Source organism: Petaurus breviceps, unplaced genomic scaffold (assembly GCF_028583685.1).
Source record: "Petaurus breviceps papuanus isolate PSGF00001 unplaced genomic scaffold, PetGlider_PUasm1.0 551, whole genome shotgun sequence".
NCBI lineage: Eukaryota > Metazoa > Chordata > Mammalia > Diprotodontia > Petauridae > Petaurus > Petaurus breviceps.
The window spans coordinates 32,954,425-32,981,112 of NW_027186372.1; the positions used below are offsets into that span (position 1 = coordinate 32,954,425).

Consider the following 26,688-nt stretch of genomic DNA (forward strand, 5'->3'; position numbering starts at 1 on the left):
GGCCATATTGTTGGAATGTAAAACATACACTTAACAAAAAGACTGTTTAATGGAGAACTCACACAGGGCGAGCATTCACATGGTGGTCAGAAGAAGCAATACAAGGAAACTCTCAAGGTCTCTCTCTCTTTTTTTTTAAGGTTTTAAATGTTTTCATATTTGGAGGAAAAGTGCAACACAAATTCCTTCCAGGGGCTATGTGGTTTCTTTTTTTTTGTACACATTTGTTTTTAGAACTTTGAGTTCCATATTTTTTTCCCTTCCCTCCTCACCCACCTCCACTGGGAAGATAAGCAATTCAATATAGGTTGTACATGTGTAGTTATACAAAACATTTCCATAGTAGGTATATTATGAAAGACTAACTATATTTCCCTCCATCCTATCCCACCTCTCACTTATTCTATTTTCTATTTTCACCTTGTCCCTTTTCAAAAGTGTTTGCTTCTAACTTCCCTCTCCCCCAATCTTCCTTCCCTTCTATCCCCTTCTTATCACCTCCCCCCCCCCATTTTCCTATAGGGTAAGATACCCAATTGAGTGTGTATGTTGTTCCCTCCTTAAGCCAAATTCAATGAGAGTAAGGTTGTCCCATTCTCTTTTACCTTCCTACTCTTCCCCTCCATTGAAACAGTTTTCTCTTGCCTCTTTTATATGAGATAATTTACCCTAATTTATCTCTTACTTTCTCCTTCTCCCAATATATTCCTCTGTCACCTCTTAATTTTATTTTTTAGATATCATCCCTTCATATTCAACTTGTCCTGTGCCCTCTGTCTATGTATACGTGTACACACACATGCATACTCTCACATATATATTTACACACACCTATACCCTCCTATAAATATATATACATGAATATATACATATACAAACATACATATTCCCTTCAACTGTCTTCATATGAGAAAAGTCTTATGAATTATAATTATCATTTTCCATGTAGGAATGTAAATAGTTCAACTTTAATGAGTTCCTAATGATTTCTTTCCCCTGTTTACCTTCTCATGCTTCTCTTGCTTCTTGTATTTGAAAATCAAATTTTCTGTTCAGCTCTGGTTTTTTTCATCAGGAATGCTTGAAAATCCTCTATTTCATTGAATGACCATATTTTCCCCTGAAGCATTATACTCAGTTTTGCTGGGTAGGTGATTCTTGGTTTTAATCCCAGCTCCTTTGACCTCTGGAATATCATATTCCAAGACCTTCAATCCCTTAACGTAGAAGCTGCTAGATCTTGTGTTTTCCTTATTGTGTTTCTACAATACTCAAATTGTTTCTTCCTGACAGGTTGTAATATTTTCTCCTTACTTGGGAACTCTGGAATTTGGCTATGATATTGCTAAGGAGTTTTCTTTTGGGGATCTTTTTCAAGAGGTGATCAGTGATTAAGCACTTCTGTCAGTCTTTGGAAAAAACTGTATATTTTGTGCTTTGAAGATCTTTGAAGAATTTCTCTATTAGAATGGGCATGTATTGTACTTGTTTCACATCCAATGATCTGTGTTGTTGAATAACATTAATTTTTGTTTAAAAAAGAAATGGATAAACTTGGCCTTCCCAAGGTAAGAATGACCTGTCACTATAATGTACTGTATGTTTACATTTTTATTTTAATTCTGACACTTCTGTATAGGCTGATACCTTCCCATAAAACAGAATGATAGCAAACATTTTCTAGAAACTCATTAAAAGTGCCATGTTTGGCAGTACAAATGAGGTTGAGTGTAATACCCCAGAGATTCCTATACAGTTGAATGTCTAAAATGGTAAGATTTGCCACTGTGGTCAAGCTCCAGTGGCTTGTTTTTCATAGTAAAACTCAAATGAACTCCTATTTTTGGTAGTAAATGTCATTTAATAGTGTATTTGCCATTTGAGCCTCACTGCAAATTACTGCAGAGGAGAAAACAATTTTTAATGTAATCTTAATTTTACCTCATATACTGTACATTCCAAAAAAGAAACCTCTAAACTTTTTTAAATGTTATAGATACACTACCAAACATATCACTTTAAAATTGTATAATGTTGAACTTCATATAAATGAAAAGTATAATCTCATAGAGATATACATAAACTATGTAGCAAAAGTATCTTTAAAATCTGTGGAAAATAAAAGTTGTATCGTTAAAAAAAAAAGAGGTGATCAGTGAATTCTTTCAATTTTCATTTTGCCTTCTGGATCTAGAATATCAGGGCAATTTTCCTTGAGAATTTCCTGAAAGATGTTATGTAGGCTCTTTTTTTTATCATGGCTTTCAGGTAATCCAATAATTTTTAAATTATCACTCCTGGCTCTATTTTCCAGGTCAGTGGTTTTTCCAATGAGATATTTCACATTGCCCTCTATTCTTTCATTTGTTTAGATCTGTTTTATAGTATCTTGATTTCTCATAAAGTCATTAGCTTCCATTTGCTCCAAGCTAATTTTGAAGGAATTATTCTCTTCAGTGAGTTTTTGAAATTCCTTTTCTATCTGCAAATTCGGCTTTTTAAGTCATTCTCCTCATTGGCTTTTTGGGCCTTTTTTGCCATTTGAGTTAGTCTATTTTTTTAAGGTGTTATTTTCTTTAGTCAAGCTGACTTGCTTTTCTTGCCTCATTCTCATTACTCTTCCCAATTTTTCCTCCATTTCTCTTACTTGGTTTTCAAAATCCTTCTTGAGCTCCTCCATGGCCTCTAACCAATTCATATTTTTCTTGGGAGCTTTTGATGCAGGAGTTCTGACTTTATTGTCTTCCTCCCATTCCATGCTTTGATCCTTTTTGTCCCCGAAAAAGGAATCTGTGGTAGGATTGCATTTTCTCTGCTTGCTCATGTTGCCAGTCAATTACTTGACTTTTGAACTCTTTGCCACAGTAAAACTCTGCTTTCAGAATGGAGAGAGCTTCATCCCAAATCCCTGGGGTTTTCGCAGCTGACAGAGGACCAGCCTAGCTAATATGGAGAGACTTCTTACCAGGTTGTTTATATGGTGATGAAAGTCTTAGCCCCAGGGGCGGCCAGGTAGCACAGTGAGTAAGAGTACCGGCTCCAGTGTCAGGATGACCTGGATCAAATCTGGGCCAGTTACTTAATCCCGATTGCTTTAAAAAAAAAAAGAAAGTCTTAGCCCCAGAAATTCTGAGGAGAGGGCTGAGTTGAGCAATGTTTAACAACTGGCTCAAAAAAAAAGATGAAAAATATACTTTTAAGTTTAATCTGCTTTTTAATTAACTGTTGATAACAGTTTTACCACCACCTTCTTAAGTCTAGGTGATAAAAAAAAAACCCACAAAAACCAAACCTTGATGTGTAGTTTGCTAATTTCCACAGTATAAACACTCACACTGAACATTTAGTAATCTGATAATCGGTAGCTGCAGGAGCCAGCTCCAACACATCCCTGAGAGGACTGACATCAATGAATTTGTATATCCTTTCAATATTGAGGTGTTATTGCTATTTGGATAATATAAGCTTGGAGAGATAACTGGCCAATCCAATGCTTACCTTGTAAGCAAGGTAGATCAGCAACACATTTGTGAAGGCTCAATCACCAGCTCCATAATTGTGGACAAATCATTTCATGATTTCTGATCTTCTGTTGAGGATACTTGTGCTTGTACACCCAACAGGAGTATTGTGGGGAAAAATGCTTTGTAAATTATAAAACTACGTAAATGTGGGCTAGTTAAGCACAGTAGTAATAGTAGTAAGAGTGCATTGAAAAATTTCCTTTCTTCTCCTTTATGATTGTAGCTAGGTCATAAGAACAGATAAGTTCCTAGAGAAGGGAAGTGATTTTGCCTTTCATTATAACCCCAGTGCTTAGCACAAAGTCTGCTTCATAGTAAGCCCTTAAATAAATGCTTGATGATTGAATGACTTAAGGGGATGCAGGTCATGCAGAGGGACCAGCGGGAGGTAAACATTAACCTGCAAACATTATTTTATTGCTCTTTAGTGATTTTCCTTCATCCTAAATATGCCTGCATCTTCCAGACCCTGCCCTGGGGATTGGGTGGATGTTGCTAAAGTCTTAAAAAAAAACAGTGAAAGGCTGGTCAATCTTCAGGCAAAAGACATACTTTGTACTTTCTGAAACCTTTCCTTAAAGCCCCAGAGCCCTTTATGGATGTTAATAAATTCCTAGTCCAACCCCAGAGAAGGGGGGTCAGGGAGTTACCCCATACTTACTTCATAGATAAGGAAAGATTAAGGGATTTTCTCAAGGGTACAAAACAGCAGGTAGAAGATCTAAGACTAGATACTGTGGCTCCCTTGTGCTTTTCAAGCCTTGAATTGCTTTGGCAAAGTTTCATAGAATTTTCTACTAAATGAGGCTTTCCCTAGTGGGAAGAAAAAGGAAATTATTACAGTCAACTCAGCAAGTTAGTTACTGATTTTCCGTTTGAGATTATCAGGTCCTTTGTTTCTCATCTTCCCTCTTGTCTTTTCTTTTCTGAATGTCCATGCAATTTAGAGTCTCCCCCATGTGACCAGGGGAAAAGGGAGAAGGAGGGAAGAGAGAAACTTAATAAATAATACTAATGGTCTTCCAAATACTAAACATAAAGAAACAATAGTAGCACAATGACTTGACCCAAGATTGTTTCTATTTGAGTTCCATTGAGTATAAGAAGGAGACTGGTGATGATGATGATGATGATATAAGTTTTAAGATTTGCAAAGTATTTTGCATATTCACTGTTACAGTCTGTTGCATCTGCTTTTTCTTTTGAGGTCCTTATGGATTTCTATGGGAGAAACAAATCAACCAATAATGCTAAAGCAAAATTATTTGTTTGCTTTTCTTTAGTGGTATTTTTTATATCACATAAGGGAAGGTCCTTAACTTTGTTGGCATGAGAAGACAGGGTAAAGGAGGATAGGACAAGGATACATTGGGATCGCTGCCACCTGAAAAACAAAGATAGAGGTAGATGTGTAGGGAGGACAAGATAGGTAGGTAGGGGTCCAGGCCTTTGGTGGATTGATCATCAGACCTGGCAAAAACAGGATGGAGATCAGTGATCAAACAGAAGATGCCCTCCTGCCCTGGCTTAAACTCTCGATCGTTCCTCAAGGCCTCTGTTTCGAGACACTTGGGTTGTCCCATATAATAGACTCAGAGAGAGAAAGAGAGATGCTGATGAGAATCAGGTGTTCCATCAGGAGGACTACGATCTGACTCAGGCTTCTCTGACTGGTGCCTCATCTTTGCTGTAGGGTCAGGGAAAACAATAAAATAGAATGGGGAATGAGAGCTTCCATCAAGGAAGATTCCAGGTGTGGGAGTTTCCAGAGAAGACAGTATCAGATAGGACAAAGAAACATTATGGAGCATTAACAGCCTGTTGGAGAAAAATGAAGTGCAGGAAATGTCACCATACATACATGAGGTAGATGCTATTATCTCCATTTTACAGAAGAGGAAACAGGGGCTCAGAATAGTTAAAAGACTTACCAGTTTTACATAGCTAGTAAGTGTCTGAAGCAGGATTCAGGCCCAAGTCTTACTGACTCTAAGGAAGTGTCAACAATACACTCAGCGTCCCACATGTTGGTCTTCCCAGATCAACATAATTTCTTTTTTTTTTTTTAGGGAAATTGGGGTTAAGTGACTTGCCCAAGGTCACATGGCTAGTAAGTATTAAGTGTCTGAGGCCGGATTTGAACTCAGGTCCTCCTGACTTCAAGGCTGGTGCTTTATTAACTGCGTCACCTAGCCACCCCAAAAACTTTTTTTTTTTTTGCTTTTTGGAGAGCAAGGCAACTGGGGTCGAGTGACTTGCCCAAGGTCACATGGCCAGTAAGTGTTGATTGTCTGAGGCCAGATTTGAACTCAGGTCCTCCCAACTGCAGGGCTCATGCTCTATTCACTGTGCCACCTAACCACCCCAGCATAATTTCATGATAATGTCTAATGAGGAATTTAATAATGTTTTATTGAATATTAGTTTAGTACATTAGTAAGATGAAAAGAATATTGGCTCTGGAGTCAGTGGACCTAGGTTCAAATCTTGTCTCTTCACATTCCCTCTGTGTGTGACCTTGGTCAAGTTACATCACATTCCTGAACCGTTTTTTCTCAAGTATAAAATGAAGTGATAACCCTGGATGGCCCCTGAGGTCCCTCACAGATTTAGATCTAAAAGCATGTTGTATCAAACTCTACCCTAAATCTAGAGTTCTGGTCCTTTGGGCAGTCCCAGAAGCCCAACCCAAGTAAAGCCTTGTTTGGGGCCCAAGTGAAGCCTTTGTTTTCTACTTGGGTTGTTTAATATCCCAGAGAGCTCTTGAGCACTTTACAGAAATAGTTCACTAAGGAGGCTCAGGCATATTTCACCAGCATCTAGCTCACAACAAAAAGGCTGAAGTTAAGATTCCATCTAATTATTTCTGAAACACAAGAAAAAGAGAACAGGAATTTAAAAGTCTTGAGATTTTCAAAACCATTTTCAGATTTTTGCAAGCTCAAAGCCTTGGATGTATTGGTTAGCTACTCCTCCAACCTCTTTTTAAATTTTCTTTTAGCAAAAATCTCCTAGCTAGAGGTTCAGAAGCCACTTGTTGGCCCCACTCCACCGCTATCAGCCCAGAAGTTTTGATCTGCTCCATTTCTGATTGAGTGGGTTAGCCCTGCCTTAGGCCAGTTGGCTCCTTGATATGACTACCGACTTAGTAGGAATGCAGTCAACCAACCATACTGCTACCAAGTCTTTCACCAGCTCGGGCTTCCCCTAGTAGCAGGGATCACAGGCAAGTGGCCACCACAACTGGTTGCTCCAGCCTTTTGAAGAAGGGAGGGTTAGAGAAATTTGCCTCCTGAACCCTTACAGAGACTCTCATTCTAATCAGCCTCCCTCCCCTTCTACACATTACACTAGGCCTCAGTATTTTCCCAGAGCTCTGTGGAAATTGTACCTTTCCCAACTTTGGACAACTGCTTTGTTTTGTTTTGTTTTTTTAATAAAATGAGATTTTTATTGTTTTTTTTTTGTTTGTTTTGTTTTTAGGGAAACAATGGACCAAATATATCTAAGAACTAGAGTATGGCTAGATTTTTGATGTATAAGATGGTGGTTGGATAGGAGATGGGGACTTGACCAGTGATTTCACCGGCATAAGAAATTTCAAGGTAAGAAAATCCCTTCAACCAATGCACTTTCTTTGTGATGAATAGTCTAAGAGAGTTTCCTGACCACTGAAAGGTTTGATTTGCTCAGGGTGGGGCTTGAGCCCAGGTAGTTCAGCTTCAAGGGCAGCTACTTGCTATAGTTTGCTTACAATCCTCATTACTAACACTAGGTAATTTTATATGGTGCTGCCTCACCATAAGGAAATAATTCATTTTCTGGAGGTTTTAATTTTGTGAAGTTCTTTTTTCACAATAACCATGTAAAGTAGTTAAAAGTAAGCATTACCAGAAGTGTTTAAGGGGATTGAAGTAATGGACCAGTGTCCCACCCCCAGCAAATGCAGAGCTAGGACCCAAAGCCTAATCTTTTGATTCTGGGACCAATATTCTTAGCATTGTATCTCTTACCTTTAATACCAATTTATAAAAAGAGTAAGGTCTTTGGCTGCAATGTAATAATTGTTTCTTTATAAACGACCATTCTAGCCCCCGGTAAGATGGGTAATATATTTCACTCTATCCTATTTCCCCTCTGTTTATTCTATCATCTCTCTCCTTTTACCCTGACCCTCCTCAAAAGTATTTTGCTTCTGATTACCACCTCCCCAAATCCGCCTTCTCTTTTCCTCTTTCCCTCCTACTTTCCTGCAAGGTAAGATAGATTTCTATACCCAACTAAGTGTGTATGTTATTCACTCTTTGTGCTAATTCTGATGAGAGTAAAGTTCAAGCCTCTCCCATCACCTCCTCCATCTTCCCCTTCACTGTAAAAGCTTTTTCTTGCCTCTTTTATGTGAGATAATTTACCCCATTCTATCTGTTTTTAACATCTGTAAAATTAAATGATTGGATTAGTTGACCTGTAAGATTCTTTTTATCTCAGACGTTACATGATCTTTTAAAAAAATTATTTATTTTATTCTGAACTTAAGAAATAAAACAAGCATTTCCATAACATAGCAGAATAGACAAAAATATGATTGTACATGAAACTGCAAATCTGTTGTGTACAACTTGCTATTCCTTTTAAACATATAATAAAGTCATCATGTAACTTTCTTTTTTCCCCTTTTTTCTCCCTTCCCCTTCCTCCCCCCACCCCTTGTATGCTCTTAAGGCCTTTCCCGATCTAGCACCCTACATTTTACTTGGGTCCCTTACAATGCTGTCACTCTGCAGTTCTATTTGGATTTCTGTTAGAATAGCTTCTTCTTTTTGTTTAGAGCAGTTTTTCCTTTTGAGGTGTTTTGTTGAGAGTCATGAAACTTTAGGGGACAGGACAATTACAGACATATGTAGCAAGTAGTTTAATTAGAAAGTGGCCAAATACTGGATTATTATTACCAGTGTGGCCAAGAGATCTGCTCTGTCCCAGTCTGGTCATGAATGCAAGTGTCTTTTCCTTCATAGGTATCTTGGCCATCCTGATCCCTAGGTAGACCTGGCAATAGCCCTGGTGGGGTCTATGAGCATCAGTGCCCTCACACTGATCATCCCACCTCTTCTGAAGATCATTCCCTATTTATTCAGAAGGCATAAACTCTGTCACCATCACTAATGACATCCTGATCAGTGTCCTGGGCTTCACTGGGTTGGTGGTAGGGCCTTACCAAGCACTCTAAAAGTTGGTTCAGTCAAGCATTTCCTCCTTCTTCTCCAGCTCTAGCAGTGCCTTTGTATAATGATCTGGTGTTATAATTTGTGTAATGAGGCAGCTATTGGCTCAGTGGATAGGGAGTTGGACTTCGAGTCAAAAAGATTTGAATTCAAGTGCAGTGCTAGATTTTTACTAGCTGTGTGATCCTGGGCAAGTTATTTGGCCTATATCTGCCTTGATTTCCTTATCTGTCAAATGATGTATAGCATCTCCCAGGATTTTTATGAGAATAGAATGAGACAATATTTGTAAAGCATTGTGCAAAAATTAAGTGGAAGCTGTTATTATCTGTTTCTAATTGAACACTTCTCTTTTCACTCCACAAATAGATTTATAATGAGGAACACTTAGTCTTTAATTCCCTGGATCTGTGTCTTTATAATTTTCCTTTCCTCCAGCCCAAACCTAAGTGAAAGAAATCTGATCTCCTCATGTGCTTATACAGTCCAGTAGCTAAAACAATAATGGTATTTTTATGGCACTTTAAGTTTTGTAAAGAGTTTTATTTCATTAGGACCTCCAACAATCTAGTGAAGTAGGTATATCATCACCCCCAATATACATGTGAGGAAAAGAAGGTTAAAAGAAGCTAAATGACCTTCCCTGGGTCAGATATCCAGGAAGGGAATTGAACTCAGGCCTTCCTGATTCTGAGTCCATTCTCTCTCCACTTTACCATGTAGCTGCTTAAGCTTGGTTCTCTTCTTCCTCTGCTTCCTTTCAATGAGGTGACTCCTTGAAAAAATATGAATTGGCCATTGACTTATGGAATTGAGAGTTAGGTCACAGAATCTTGGAATTGGAAGGGAACTCGCAGGAAATCTGGTCTCACCTGTACCTGAACAAGAATTCTCTCAAAGCATCCTTGACAAATGGTCATCCAGTCTCTGCATAAAGATCTCCAGTGATAGGAAGCATATTACCTTCCTAGGAAGTCCAGTACATTTTTGGACATATCTAGTTATTGAGAAGTTTTTACTCACTTTGAGTTTAAGTCTCTTTCCCTCTGTAACTTCAAGCTATCACTTCATAATCTCCCATTGACAAGAGCTCTTTTTCCCTCCTTGTTTCATATCACTCAGACATCTTCTGCCTGCTGAAGAAAAAAAAAATGGATGCCAATGCTAGACTCTGTGATTACGCTGAAACAATTTTTATTTAATTTAACATTCTATATCTAGGCTCTTTCTAGCTTGAAGAGAGATATTTCTAAACTGGCATGAGTCTCTCTGCCCCAAGGCAATTTTAAGTAACATTTATAGTAATCTTTTTATTTTTTAAGGAAGACTCAACATTTATTAAGCACCTTACTGTGAAAGGCACGAGGTACAAAGATTGACACAGACAAACATTCTGCCCTTGAGAGGGCTTAAAGCCTAATATGGGTTTATGTAATACAAAAAAAACGATGTAAAATAAAGCAACAATGACCTCCATTCTTTACTGTTTTAAATCTTGACCAGCTGTCATTCCCACCCACCCCTAAACATAATTATCAGTTTTCAATCAACAGGGGAAAGCACTTGATTAATACTCTGAAAACAAGGTACAAAAGAGTTTTCAATTAATAGGTCATCCCTTTAATGACCAGGCAATTAAATCATTATTAATTAGTTCTCCACAAAGAACCCTAACAACCCAAACAGATATGGGGAACCATTTCATTAATATTTTGGAAACAGGGCAATGCCTGAATTAATTACTTTTGATGCTGGAAGCCTATAAAACAGGGGCTAGCTATCTCTTTCTTTATTACTTTGTATCCCCCTGTAATATAATACCAAAAGAAGGCAACTTCCCAGGTTCAGAATACCAGCATTTACTAAGCAGTGATTAAATAATCTCCAAGCACTACCCCACCCCAGGACCTTCCAATCAATCAATTACAAAGTCTCTGTTCTAAATACTTCTCCACCCCTAGGCTATACCTTCATTTAATCCACCACAAAGCCCCTCTTCTCAAATGGAGATTAGTTTCCAAACATAAGGTCAAAAGTTCCCCACCCCTGGATCACAATTGAATCTACCCCAGAGTTACATCAAGTTTAAACACAGCACTTAATACCCAAATGGAGGTCTTTTCTTCATCTTGACACGAGGCAAGTTCTCAGCAATCTTAGTTCCTGGGGAGACAAGGCTTAGCAAGGCCATAAGATACATTGCCAATCCCTTCGTGAATTTATCCTCTGTCTGTAGAACAGTCCTAGAACCCCTGAACACATTAGCAAAGCCCTCTCCCAGGATTTCTGTAAACATACAACAAGAAAATCCTTCTTCAGGGCTTCTGAACCAACAGAAAGGCTCCCAGACCCCTGCAACAACAGCACTGTCCTTCACCAGTGGACAGTATTCACTCTGTCTGCAGGACAGTCTCCAGACCCCTGCAACAACAGCACTGTCCTTCACCAGTGGACAGTATTCATTGTCTGCAGGACAGTCTCCAGACCCCTGCAACAACAGCACTGTCCCTCACCAGTGGACAGTATTCACTCTCTGTCTGCAGGACAGTCTCAGGGCTTCTTAGCGAACAGCCAGGTTCCAGGACTTCTTCAACAAAAGGACTGTCTTTCACCAGTGGACAAATCTGGCAAAACAACATCAAAACAGACAGACAAAGTACCAGCAAAACAGCCATGTCTCCTCAGTCCTTGGCAGCTCAGGGGGCAGGTCTCAAAAGTCCAGGGCAATTCAAAGCGGCCACCAGCAATTCTCTTAGTCTCTCTCTCTCCATGAAGTGCTGCTTCCAAAAAAGATCTTCCACCTCTCTCTTGTCTCTCCAAATCTACGTCACCAGCTCCTCCCAGTTCAGGACTTTCTTTTCACATCAAAAAGTCCATCCCACAGGTGGGATTAACAAGCTCTGGGTTTTAACACAATCAATTTGAAAACCAAGCCAATACAGGGGAATCTTTAATTGCCATTACTATCACACCCCCATATCCCCACTCCCGATTTGCCTAGGAATTCAGGCTGTCAGTAACTATCTTAGCCATAGTACTAATAACCAAGGTCCCCAGACCCCCTAGAAATGTCCAGCTGGGCTTTCTCTCCATGACACAAAAATCTCATTAAGTAGATGGTTAAAGTCACAACACTCAGTCACATCCTCAAGAACTTTTCCTACACAGGAAAAGCTTCACATAGTATGAGACTTGGTTTTACTCAAGCCTCCTCCTTTCCAAGACAGAAAACACAAAACCAAGGAATGGAAGGGAATGATTTTTTTCTATTAAGATAAAAACAATGAAGTTCAGAACTGGATCACTTGGCCCTTTCTCTTCTTATCTCCTCCCAGTTTAAAATGGTTACACCTCTTAATAGCAAGTATCCTCTTAGACCTACAGTTGGGTTCCACACATTCAAGCTTCAGTACAATCTTTTTTGTGGTCTTTGCCTTTTTCCGGAAAATTGGTTTTGTTTGACCACCATAGCCACTCTGCTTCCAATCGTATCGCCTTTTCCCCTGTGCGTATAGGGAATCCTTGACTTTCTTGTACAGCATCACTTTGTGAGGCTGGTGCTTGTCCCGCTTTTTGCAGAAAGTTCTGTGGGTTTCAGGGACGTTCACCTAATGGCAGCGTTGTGCTTTCACCCGGGCTTCTCTGATGTCTCGGCCGCTGGGATCCCTCGGCTGAGCGCTCATAGGCAAACGCTCGGCCGAGGATGATGACGAGCTATATTTACAGTGATCTTAAATGAAGAAAAGATCACAATATGTTAAAGTACAGTAACATTCCCGAAGAGTCAACATTCAGTTCCTTCCCAGACCACTCCCCTTAAGGACTGAAAACAATTCCTTCCTGTGGTCAGTTTCAGAACGCTGAATTTCAAAATTCTCAAAAAAAGAAGAGAGATGATTTTTAGGTGGGGCATGGCGCCATTCACTATAGATGTACAAGCAATGGTTTTACCTAGTCCTAGACCATTAAATTTGAGTTAAATTCAGTTATCGCTTTTACTCCATTTCAGACAGAGTAATTTAGCTTTTGTTTTTCCTATTTTCTTAAATGGAAAAGTCTGGGAAGGGTTTAAGGCTGAAGAAATATAATTTCTTAATATTTCCTGAGAAACTAAAAAGGGAGATTTTAAAAATGCATCTATGCCCCATTTTGTCCTCCTTCACCCCTGTCTATCATAAAGAGGAAGAAGCCCTTCTCCTTGCCAAGGCCAACCCTTCTGCATGGATCCTCAGTCCCATCCCTTACTAATCTCCAGCTCTCCTCACCACCTTCTTTCCAATATTCAGGCTCTACTTGCTGGTTCCTTTCTGGTTTTCTAGAAATGCATACATCTCACCTATCTTTAAAGAACCCTCACTTGACTCATGATAGCTATTGACTTACATATCTGCTCTCTTTCTTGGCTAAATTGAGTAAGCCATCTATAATTGTTCCCTCCACTTCTCTCATTCAATTATAAACTCCCTGAAATCTGACTTCCCACCTCATCGTTGATCTGAAATTTATCTTTCCAAGGTATCCAACGATCACTTAATTTAAAAATCTAATGCCTTTTCTCAGTACCCTTCCCTGACCTCTCTGTACCCTCTGACACTGTGGATCACCTTTTCCTTGACACTCTCTCCTTTCTAGGTTTTCATGACACTGTTTTCTCCTGACTCTCCTGCTACATATCTGACTGTTCCTTCTCAATCTCTTTTGCTTGCTCTTTATCCAGGTCATGCCCAGTAACCATGGATGTCCCTCAGGGGTCTGACCTAGGTCCTCTTATGTTACTCTCTATGTTCCTCTATGTTACTGTCACTTAGAGATCTCATCAACTCCCCATAGGCTCAATTATAATTTCTATATAGATGATTCCCAGATCTATATAACCAGTCCTGACCACTCTCCTGAGCTCACCAAATGCCTTTTGGACATCTTGAACTAAATGTCTTGTAGACATCTCAAACTTAACACGTCCAATCAGAACTTATTTATTATCTTTCCCTCCAACCCTCCCCTCTTCCGTGCTAAGGCAGCTTATGGCACAGCAGACATTGAGACTGGAATCAGGAAAACTTGAGTTCAAATTTGGTCTCAGACACTTACTAGCTGTAAAATGGGGATAATAATAGCACCTGTCTTGCAGGAATGTTTTGAGGATCAAATGAGATAATATTTGTGAAGTGTTTGGTACAATGCCTGCCATAAAGTAGGGTTCAGTAAATGTTTATTCTCCTCCCCCTTCCCTATTACTGGTGAGGGCGCTACCATTATCCCTCCCAGTCCCTAGGCTCACAAAATCAATGTAGTCCTCGCTCTCTTTTTGCAGTCATTACCTATATCCAATCTGTCTCCAAGTCTCATTGTTTTTATGTTTATAACATATCAGGTAAATGCCCCTACACTGGTGTAGACACCTATCACATCGTGCCTGAACTATTGCAATAACCTTGTGATTAGCCCTTCACCTCAAGTGTCTCCCCACTCCAGCCCGTCATCCACTCAGCTGCCAAAGTCATTATCTTCAAGCAAAGGTTTGACCATGTCACCCTTTTACCGCCATCCCCAGTCCCATCCAGTAAGCTCCAGTGGCTCCCTATTACCTCCAGGACCAAACTTAAAATACTGTTTGACATTTAAAGTCTTTTGCAACCTGACCCCTTCCTAGTCTTCTCTCTACTCTTCTTAAATTTTATTCCCCTCCATGTACTCCAAGACCCAGAAATACTGGCTTTCTTGCTGTTCCTCAAACAGAATACTCTGTCTCCAGAGTCGGTGCATTTTCCCTGGTGATGTCTCCTGCCTGGAATGTTCTACTCCCTCCTTCACCTCCTGTCTTCCCTGGTTTCCTTTAAGACTGTTCAAATCCTACCTTCTGCAGGAGGCCTTTCCTGGTCCTTTCCTCCTCTGTAAGTACCTCTCCTCTGAAACAATCTTTCATCTGTTTTGTATGCATCTCTTATGCATATAATTGTTTGCATGTTGTCTTTCTCCTTTGCCCTCCCTGAGGGCAGGGACTGTGTGTTTGCCTAGCTTTGTATCCTTATTGCTTAGTACAGTGCCTGGCACATAGTAAGTGCTAAATAAATGCTTAGTGATTCACTGGCTGACTTTGGAGTCAAGCAAAGCAAATGTAAGGGTTATGGGATTTAAAGATCTCCCATGCCCCATGGACGTGCTGACATAGCAGAGCAAGAAAAAAAAAAAAAGCCGAGCTAACGGTCCTGTGGTTGGCAGTTGGTGGCAGTTGCCTTTTTTTTTTTTTTTTTTGAGTTAGGACTCCGGCTGAGCACTGCCAGGGGCCAGAGCTGCTGGGAGCGCTCTTCCAGGACACTGGGTGGTTGCTGTGAGTGGGGAGAGGAGGACCTTTGCCTGAGGTAGCCTGTTCTGTTTTAAAGGCTTGAAAATGTGGGTGCTTTCTACTTTATCTACCTGTGCCAATATCATAACTACTCTGATGGCTTTCACTTTCTGGTTTTGGGACTCAGTCTTTTGGTATCTTAATAAATTTTCTAGTTTATTTCCCCAAATGGCAAACCTGACATATTTTGTGATGGATAATTATATCAGCATATTTGTAATCTCTATAGGCATTGTGAATATGGCATTGCTGATACATTTGGTGACGAGGATGGGATCACAAAATGTCAGGCCTCTATTTGGAAGCAGTGGGGCTTTAGAGGGAGAAATGGCTATTCCAGGATGGGAGGATTTGCCTTATTCCTCTCTAGCCAGAGAATGGGCTAAAAGCACAGGGCCCTGTGAAAACTGGGAACCAAGGCTAAAAGAGGGAGAACCTGGAGATTTGGAAAGATGTTTGAAAGCAATACCCATAGAACCAGGCAAAGAACTGGCAGGAGTGTGCAGGAGAGGCTGGGTGCTGCTAACAAGTTATCGCCTTATGTGTAAAAGTAGGGATAAGCTGCTGAAGGAAAGAGCTAGGATGGCTAGGGAGTCAGCTGGTTTGCCTGAGGATTCTTCTGTGTCACAGCACTCAGAAGAGCAAACTGGAGGGACTCATGTGGTCCAGGAGCAAGCTACTGTTCATGTAGCTAAAAGGAAGCAAAAAACTAGCAGAAGGAATGTGCATGCAGCTTTTGTACAGGCTGGGCAGAGTTGCCCTGACAGCTTCCAGGAGAATGTGTGTGAGGAGAATGGAACAAGGTTAGATGAGGAGTCTCCTAATGTAGAAGCTCTCCCCATACGAAGAAGAAGGCAGGAGAACCACTGAGGCAAAACAGAGTCCAGGGAGATAATTGAGGATTTCACTCAACAGGAGATCACTGATATATTGAGTAGATTTACCCAAAGAATGGGGGAGTCTTTAGTGTCTTGGATAGTAAGAATCACTGATGAAGGCGCAGGAGGAATAACACTGGACAATGAGGACTGTTTAAAATTCATAAGTATCAGTCAGAATCCTTTTGTACACCAGGCTTTTAGGGATCACCATATGCAAGGAGGAAATAACAAAATGAATCTTCTAGCTTTAGCTGCAGAAGGTTGCAAAAAGCAATATCCAACTGAATCTATGTGGCCTAGGGGAGACAGACCCTGGTACTCACTTAGAGACTGTATGAGAAAGCTAAAGGAGGAGGTAATGAAAACTGCTATCCTGATTGGAGATGCAAATGCATATTATGATACCCCCCTAGGAGTTCCTCATAGAAATATCATAGTGAAGACGGCTCCTCCTGCATATAAGCACCTAATTCTGACTCTTTTAATTGGAGAAATAGGGCACCCTCTTTCAGAGGTGCTGGATAAGATTTCACAATTAAGCGATTTAGGGGAATGGGAAAAAGACAAATTGCCTCGAGAGAGAAGAGTAAACAGCCAGAGGATTCAGAGACAAAATAGACCCACAAGAAGGGAACTGTTCACTGCTCTATTAAGAGCTGGGGTGGACTTTAGAAGAATAGATGGTATTCCAACTGAAGAGCTGCATAAGCTGTACCAATAAAAGGTACTTAGCATTAGAATGAACAGGGAAGCAGGAACCACCCCCACAGGTATTTCTGAATCTGAATCTTTGTATCCAAGTTTGCCCCACCTTCAGGGGGAATAGGAGATAGGCCAAGCCCCAGCCCAGATAAAAGAAATATGCAGAAGAGATTGCAGACCCCATATTGGTTTAACAATCTATTGGAAGAATGGATCAACTACTGTGACTAGGGCACTGATTGATACTGGGGCTGAGGCCACACTTATCTATGGAAACCCTGATAAGTTTAAACATGGAACTCCTATTACCATCACAGGTCTAGGAGACGCTGAAATATCAGCCAGACAGGTTAAAATAACAATGAAAATTGGGCAGTTACCTAAGAAGGAATATACTGTGGTTGTTGTACCCATTCCTGAATACATCATTGGAATAGATGTATTGAGAGGCATGACTCTGAATTTACCTGAAGGAAGATACCAATTTGCTGTGAGGAAGATAGGAATTAATACAGTTTTAGTAGGAAAACTAAAAATGGACCCAATCACTTTACCTGAACCTTCTGAAGTAATTACTTTAAAACAGTATCGTGTGCCAGGTGGGCAAGATGAAATTGCCACTACTATAAAGGAATATGTTGAAGCAGGAGTGTTAGTCCCTACAACCACAAGATGGAATAATCCTGTCTGGCCAGTAAGAAAATCAGATGGGACATGGAGAATGACTGTGGATTATAGACAGTTGAATAAGGTGACTCCTTCTTTGTATGCTGCTGTTCCAGATACCATCACCTTAATAGAAAGGATCCAGAAATATGATGGGACTTGGTATGCAGTTATTGACTTGGCAAATGCCTTCTTCACCATCCCAATAGAACCCTAAACAATGGGACCACTTCGCTTTCACTTGGCAGGGTAGACAATATACTTTCACCCGCTTGCCACAAGGGTACATACATAGCCCCACTATTTGTCACAGGATTGTGGCTGAACAGTTGGATGAATTAAAGCTACCTGGTGTACAGCTTACCCACTACATTGATGATATCATGATACAGGGAAAAGATGTGAAAGTAGTGGAAAGGAGTTTGACCCTTCTAATTGAGCATATGAGAAGTAAAGGGTGGGAAATTAACCCTGCAAAGGTTCAAGGACCAGCTCAGAATGTGAAGTTTTTGGGTATACAATGGAACAAGGGGCTAAGGGAGATTCTTCCTCAAGCCCGACAAAAGATTCAGGATTTTCCTACCCCTACCAATAAGAAGGAGGCCCAAAAGTTCATAGGATTGTTTGGATACTGGAGGCACCACATTCCACATTTGGGACAGATTTTAAAACCTTTATATAGAGTCACACGGAAGAAATATGAATTCGATTGGGGACTTGACCAGAGTAAAGCTTTTGAAGAAGCCAAGGCTGCCATACAATTGGCCCTAGATTTGTGGCCCATGCAAAATGGTCCAGTGGAATTGCAAGTGACTGTACAAGATGATTATGCAAACTGGAGCTTATGGCAAAAACAACAAAGCTGAAATGTACCTTTGGGATTTTGGTGTAGGAAACTCCCTTCATCTGGAGTCCAGTACACACCTTTTGAAAAGCAGTTGTTAGCTGCATATTGGGCTTTGGTGGAGACTGAACAACTGACTGTGGGCCATGAAGTGATATTAAGACCTGGAATCCCAATTATGACCTGGGTAATGAGTACCCCAGCTTCTCACAGAATTGGACATGCCCAAGAGGCTAGTATAATCAAATGGAAGTGGTATATTCAAAATAGAGCGAAAACAGGCAAAAGCGGAGTCTCTGCTCTACATGAATCTATAGCAAACATAGAAATTGAGAGGAATGACACACCCCCTGAGCCAAAGCAACAGTTGGTACAGTCCACTGTAAAATGGAATGAGGGATATGATGTATTAACTGAGGAACAAAAGAGACATGCATGGTTTACTGATGGGACAGCAAAATATTTGGGGCAAAAAAGACATTGGAAAGCAGTGGCCTATAACCCATGTACTAGAAGGACTTTGGAAAGTACTGGGATAGGTGCAAGTAGCCAATATGCTGAACTTATGGCAGTATATCAAGCCATCAAAATAGAACAAGGAGGACAGTGTCATATATTCACTGATTCATGGGCAGTAGCTAATGGGTTAGCTACATGGATGCCCATGTGGAAAAATGAAAATTGGGAAATTCATGGTAAACAAGTCTGGGGCAAAGAATTATGGGAAGATATCTGGAACATGTCTTTGGTCACTGACTTGTCAGTTTTTCATGTAGATGCTCACGTGGCCCCCACCACACCAGAACGTGAGTACAATGCTCATGCTGATCGACTGGCAAAGATTGCTACTGAACATATTGTTCCTACTTTGACAACAACTGATGATCCGGTATTAGCAAAATGGGTCCACCAAACAGCAGGCCATTTGGGGGTCCAGGCCACACACCAGTGGGCACAAGATCGAAGTATTAGTATCTCTCATTCACTGTTAAAACAGATAGCAGAAGAATGTCATATATGTCAATTGGAAAAGGAGCGAACTGTTCCTCGGGTAGTAACTGGAGAGATAGCAAGAGGAAAAGTCCCAGCCCAAATCTGGCAAATAGATTATATTGGTCCACTACCACTGGATAAAGGATGCAGATTTATATGTACTTGTGTTGATACCTATTCAGGTGTACTAGTAGCTTGTCCTTATAAGAGCAACCCAGAAAAACACTTGTAAAACCCTAGATCTCATAAGTCTATATTATGGAATCCCAATGCAGATTCAAAGTGACAATGGGTCACATTTCAAAGGCAATGAAATGAAGAAGTACTGTATACTAAACAATATAGAATGGATATATCATATTCCATATTATCCAGAAGCATCTGGGTTAATTGAAAGAATGAATGGATTACTGAAAGAACAGTTGAGGAAGTTAAGTTCCAATAATTCATATCAACATTGGAAGGATAATTTGTTCATGGCTTTGCGTAATTTGAATAATAGACCATTGGGAGGAAGTACACCTCTAGCCAGAATGATGACCCCCAATCTGCAAATTAGAAAACAACAAACACACAAGATCCCAAATATTGAGTATTGGACCTTGAGGCCAGATGTCCCAGCACCGTACCCAGGAGCACCTGGTTCGGTGGGGTATGATTTACATTGTTTAGAGGACTTTTGGTTGGACAGGAAAGAAGTAATAAAAATTTCCACTGGGATATGCATAAGAATCCCTAAAAATCACTTTGGACAGATTTTACCCAAATCAGGATTAGCAGCTCAAGGAATACATGTATTGGCTGGAGTAATAGATTCTAATTATCAAGGAGAAATTGTTGTAACATTCCAGAATTTAGGTGAAGGGCCCATACAGATTCACAAGAATGATAGGATAGTTCAAGTGATTATCGTTCCTTGTAAAACAATGCCACTTGTAAAAACTGACCCTCCTTCCAAAATAACTGTCACAGGAACTAAAGGATTTGGTTCTACTGATAGAATAAAATCAGGAGCTAAAGTATGGGTAAAACGGAAGCCAGATGATGTTCCAAAGGCTGCAGAGATTATAGCATATGGGAAGGATAACACTGTAACTATTGTTTATTCTGGAGAAGATGATTACAAAATTGTACCCTTAAATCATTTATTCTACCGTGAGTGAGGCTACAATAGTCTGGTTATTGTCTCTTTGCTTCTTCTTGATTTTTTGTTTGTTCACCTTGTTTGTTAGATTTGTTTCCACAGGCTTGGTACCCTCCATCTGTAGATGCCTGATAGCTTAAGCTGGATGTCACCCCCTGTCTGCAACTGTGATGTGTCACCCTTGGACCTGGCATCAAGAATATTAAGAACTGACCTCTCAAATGGGACCCCTAAGGACAGGGACAGCTCTACATCCGATTTCAGCAGCAAGTAGCCATAGAAGACGAGATCTTCACCCCTTTACCACAAGATTTTGGGGCCCCATTTGTTTGGGGTGGGGGGAATGATGGGGAGCTTATGCTCAAGCCCCACCCTAAAATATGGTTTTTTGTGTTTATTGTGTGCTATTCTTGTTATATTGTTGTGAAATTTTGTTGACACCAGTTATTCCTACTGTATTTTTGCCAAGTAAGGGACATGAGAGATCTTGGGGCCGAATGTAAGGGTTATGGGATTTAAAGATCTCCCATGCCCCATGGACGTGCTGACATAGCAGAGCAAGAGAAAGTGAAAAGCCGAGCTAACGGTCCTGCGGTTGGCAGTTGGTGGCGGTTGCCTTTTTTTTTTTTTTTTTTGAGTTAGGACTCCGGCTGAGCACTGCCAGGGGCCAGAGCTGCTGGGAGCGCTCTTCCAGGACACTGGGTGGTTGCTGTGAGTGGGGAGAGGAGGACCTTTGCCTGAGATAGCCTGTTCTGTTTTAAAGGCTTGAAAATGTGGGTGCTTTCTACTTTATCTACCTGTGCCAATGTCATAACTACTCTGATGGCTTTCACTTTCTGGTTTTGGGACTCAGTCTTTTGGTATCTTAATAAATTTTCTAGTTTATTTCCCCAAATGGCAAACCTGACATATTTTGTGATGGATAATTATATCAGCATATTTGTAATCTCTATAGGCATTGTGAATATGGCATTGCTGATACAGCAAATCTAATCACTTTTATTTTTTTTAAAAAGTCAATATTTTTAAAAAACATATCACAGACACTTCCCAATGTTTCTGTATCCCAACCAAATCCTATCACAAGAAGGAAGCCCAGTTAAGCAAAACAAACCACACATTAGGCCATGTCTGCCAAATATGCCTCATTCTGTACCTGGAGTTTACCATCTTTCTCCTGCATTAAGATACATTTCATCATCAGTCTTCTGGAATCGATTGGTCATTGCATTAATCAAAGTGCCAGTATCTTTCACTATTGTTTTCCTTTACATTATTATGACCATTGCATAAGTAAATTGTTCTTTTGGTTATGCTCATTTCACAGTGTATCAGTGTGTACAACACTTCCCCAGTTTCTCTGACTTTTTTGTGTTTATTTTCCCTTATAACTATAGTCTATTACATTCATTTACCCCGGTTTGTTTAGCTGATCTCTAACTGATGGGACCCTACTAGGTTTTCAGTTTTGTTTTTGTTCTTACTACAAAAGTATTGCTATAAATATTTCCTTTCTGTCTTAGATATTCTTGGGGTATATGCCTAGAAGTAGTATTATTAGGTCAAAGGTTGTATACAGTTTGCTAACTTTTAAAGATATTTCCAAATTATTTTTCAAAATGATTGGACCAATTTATAGCTTCTCCAACTTTGAAACTATCTGCTCTCTCTTTTGCATGATGACTCTTTGGATTCTTGAAGATAGCTATCATGTCTCACCTAGATCTTCTTTTTCAAGGCTAAACATTCCCATTTTGTTCAATTAATCTTCACATGTCATTTAGTTCCCTCACCATTGTGGTTACCCTCCTCCAGATGTGCTCAAATTTGCCAATGTCAGCAACACCTAGAACTGAACAATATTATAGTTATGGTCTGAACAGGTCAGAGAACAATGGGACTATTATTTCCCTCTCTAGAGCCTCCTAGCCTCTCTTAATGCAGCCTGAGTGGGCCATGTCACACTGTGGATTTCTAATAAGCTTAAAATCCCCACATATTTTTTCACAAAAACTGTTATCTAGGTACATTGCACTTGTGCATTTGATTTACTTGAAAGCAAGCGTAAGACTTTACATGTACCTCTACTGACCCATTTCTAGGCTGTTAAGATCATCTTCTATCCTGACTATAAGATGTTAACTATCACTCCCAGCTTCCTATCATCCGCAAATGTTATAAGAAGTTTTTCTTCTTGACTCGCTTTGAGATTTGGACAAGTGGTTTGTACTCTCTGAATACTTCCAACTTGAAATGATTTCTGCACTTGATCTTGAGGTACTTTATATCCCTCTTAATAAGCAGTCACTAAACATTTCTTAAGGGCCTGCTATGTGCCAGGTGGATAGCTAGCTGTCACAGTGGATAGAGCACTAAGCCTGAAGCCAGGAAGACTCATCTTCCTGAGTTCAATTCTAGCCTCAGACACTTACTAGCTATACGACTGTGGGAAAATTATTTAATTCTGTTCTTTGCTCACATCACTCAACTCAGTCCCTCATCTGTAAAATGAGCTAGAGAAGGAAATGGCAAACCAAATCAGTATCTTTTCTAAGAAAACCCCAAATGGGGCCATGAAGAGTCAGACAGGACTGAAACAATTGAACAGCAACATGTGCCGGGTACTCTGCTGAGCTCTGGGGATATAAAAAGAGGTAAAGACAGTCCTTGCCCTCAAACAGCTCCCAGTCTAATCTCTCAAGCCCTTATATTCTACTGCCTGTTGCATTTATGTATACATCACGTCTCCTCCACTAGACAGGAGTAGAAGGCATGGAATATGTCTTATTTATGGCTAGAGCCCTCTCAGCTGCTCAGCAGTCGTTGAATGAATGAATGAGTTTGCCAATCGGCCATAAAAATCCGTAATGGGAAGAGGACCTCATTGTCCTAGTGATAATTTAGCACTTTGACTGAAGTGCTTAAGTACAGTATTTATGTAAGTTGGATTTTTTACATTACATTCTCATTCACCGGCATAATGGGAACATTAGAAGCGCCTGGTTTTCAAGAAAACAAAATTCTATTCCTTTTTGGAAAGAGAATTACCCTACTAAATTTTCCTTTTAGCAAATGCTTTGTAAGGCTCTATTGGACTGCAATCTCACTTTGCATCAGGAGAAATCTGATGATGAGGTAAATGTGAAGATGAGGGGGAAAGAGGAGGAAAAACTTAAGCAACCAATGCTTTCAACACAGATTTGGACGAACAACTTCATCTTCAGTTAAGGGCTGAGGATGAGGGAGGCCCTGAGAATAACAGGTGAGTTGAAAGTATTTCCTGTTACTGTGGGGAAGATGTACTAATTTGGTTAACCTGTTTCTCCACTTCCAGAGAATTTATTAACTGGGATTGGCCCCAGGTGGAGGTGGGAAGGAGCTGATCCTGTGTTATCTGAGGGTACTGAAATGAACACTGGATTGACTAGGAAGAAGACCCAAGTCTGAGTTCTTTTAGCTGTATGACCTTAAACAAGTCACTTAATCTTCTGAAATGGTTTCTGCATGGCTATAGCAATACCAGCCCTAAAATTATAGAATCTTAGGGGTCATTTAATACAATTTCTCGCCCTATCTCACCTAGGCATTCTCATTTTACAATATTCCTGGTAAGTGGTCATCTAACTTGTGCTTTAATGCTTTTGCTTAGAGGAGATTCACTATCTCAAAAGGAAACCCATTTAATTTCCAACATTTCTAATTATGAAAAATCTCATCTTCATATAACCTGTTTTTACTCTAAATTCTACCCATTTGTCCTACTTTTTCCTTTGGTTTTGAAATTTTTTTTTCCCATTACATGTAAAAAAAATTTTTAACATTTTTTTTTATTTCGAGTTTCAAATTCTCTCCCTGAGAAGCAAGTTGATATGCTATATTTGTGCAGTTTTGCAAAACTTATTTCAACTTTAGTCACGTTGTGAAAGAAAACCCAGAATAAAAAGAGAAAAATAAAGAAAATGAAAAAAGTTTTTAAAAGTATGCTTCAATCTGCATTAAGATTTTTAAATTCTTTCTCTGGAGGTAGATAGCATTTTTCATCATGAGTTCTATGGAATTGTCTTAGATCATTACATTGCTGAGAATAACAAAGTCATTCACAGTTGACCATCCTACAATATTGCCTTTACCCTCTATAGTGTTCTCCTGGTTCTGCTCACTTCACTTTACATCAGTTCATATAAGTCTTTCCAGGTTTTTCTGAAAGCATGCTGTTCATCATTTCTTAAACCACAATAGTATTTCTATTTTTTCCCTTTAGAGTCAGGTAGGATTCTTTCTTCTAGATGATAACTTCTTAGATATTTAAGGACAGTAAATGTGCTATCATCCATATTTTTCATCCTCAATGAAGTGTGAATGAATAGACAAGTACCCAGGATCAGGAGATGTCCTTAGTCTTTTCAATAATCTCTGAGGGTTTTGTAATATATTTTTAAATGATATGATTTCTATATGTCTTGACTTCCTCCAGACACCTTTAAATGTCATCAGTACTGTGCCCAGAACTAAACACTAAGCATTCCAGGTGAGGTCTTATTAGGATAAAGTACAATGGAATTCTTACCGACTGCCTAAGAGACCACAGTGGGTTTTTTTTTTTTTTTGGTAGTCTTATCACACTGATGACTAATATTGAGCTTTAAAAAAAAAAAAAAGCACAAAAAACTCAGGTCTCTTTCTCATGATTTTTTATCAAACCAGTTCTCTCTCATCCTGAATTTGTAGAACTAAGTTTTAAAATCTAAGTGTAGGAATATATGTTTATTAAATTCCATTTAAGTAGATTTAGCCAATTATTCTAAGACTCATGGGTTCTTACCCTGGAGCCTGTGAACTTAAAAAAATTTGAAAATTGGTTTCTTTGGTAATCCTATGTATTTTATTTATTGCATTTAACAACATTATTCTGGCAGGAGTTTCTCAGACTTCCAGACTGCCAGAGGGATCTATGAGACACAAAAATTTTAAAAGCCCTCATTCTAAATTGACATTGTTTGGAACCCTGATTCTGTCATACAATTAATTAGCTATTCCTCTGAATATGTGCCATCTGAAAATGTTCTTAAAATGCCATCAAGTAGGGATGGCTATGTGGCACAGAGAATAGAACACTGGCCCTGGAGTCAAGATTACCTGAGTTCAAATTCGGCCTCAGACACTTAACACACACAATAACTAGCCATGTGACCTTGGGCAAGTCACTTACCCCCAATTGCCCTATCTTCCCCTCTCCAAAAAAAAAGCCAAAATAAAATGCCATCAAGTGAAAGCTAGATGCCCATCTTTTAGGGTATAAGGATTAGATCAGTTCTAAGATTGTATAATATTTTATTTCTTTACCTTATAAAGTAGGCAGGGTAGATCTTATCCCATTTTACAAGTAAGGAAACTGATGGTCAGAGTATTTAAATGACTTGATTTAAAGGTCACACTGTACTAAGTATCTAAATTAGGACTCAAACAAATAGCCTAAGGCAGGGGTGGAGAACCTTAGGCCTCGGGCTACAAGTCAGGCCTCTCCTTACCCTTGGCTTAAGGGTTCAAATTTATTAATTTTTTCCACTATACCATTCTTCCCATAACTGACCATGGAGACTGGATTAAAGAACTGAGAACTGAAAGGGCCTTTAGGGATAATCTAGACTAACTCCTTCATTTTACAGATTTGGAAATTAAATGTGTTTAGAAGGAGTTTAGAAATTAAATCCATGAAATGAATGCTGCTAAATGGGCTTTGGGGCTGAATTGTTAGGTGTATATGTGTAGTAGGTGTCACATACGTTGGTCTATGCTGATGCCCAGACTTCAGCCCCACAGTGACCAATGTTTAGTGTTTGGTCTCCACCGTCTGGTATCTCTGGATCTCTCCAACTGACTGAGTAGATGTCATTTCTCTCTTTTTTAGGACCAGTTCAAAGGGACCTAAAAAAGGAACTTTATCCAAAATTGTTAAATTAAGTAGATAGAGAGAACATTATCCACAATTGTTTCAGGCAATCAAATCATCTCCCAGATGCTGAGACTTAATTACTCATCCTCATGAAGGAGTAGGGAAGTACTCAGGATCAGGACATGCCCTTAGTCTTCTCAGCCAAATATTAGGGGTATATACCTATTCCCTTTAAAGGGAGATATAATTAGAATCCCAAACCAGGAGCTCACCTCCATAACCTCATCAAACTGATCAGGCTACCCCATTTGACCCTTTCTACTTAAAACTAATGGGAACACTGAGAAGTGAAAATTCCTATAGGATTCGTGTTAGAAGGGATCTACAAGGACATTTTGCGTTTTTTTTTTTTACAGATGGAGAAACTGAGGTCAGGTCCCAATAGAGGAAGTGACTTGCCCAAGGTTATATAA

The 26,688-nt window shown here is 39.7% G+C and overlaps 1 protein-coding gene across 1 annotated transcript; it reads right to left on the reverse strand.

The window, feature by feature from the left end:
* Positions 1 to 9,268: 9,268 nt before the first annotated feature.
* On the reverse strand, positions 9,269 to 14,294 carry LOC138172871 (large ribosomal subunit protein eL42-like). The gene is made up of 3 exons (XM_069102727.1): positions 14,289 to 14,294; positions 11,733 to 12,354; positions 9,269 to 10,240 (listed from the first exon to the last, which is right to left on the reverse strand). The coding sequence occupies exons 1-2, from the start codon at positions 14,292 to 14,294 to the stop codon at positions 12,037 to 12,039; spliced, it is 324 nt and encodes a 107-aa protein (XP_068958828.1). The 3' UTR covers positions 9,269 to 10,240; positions 11,733 to 12,036.
* Between the last annotated feature and the right edge of the window lie 12,394 nt (positions 14,295 to 26,688).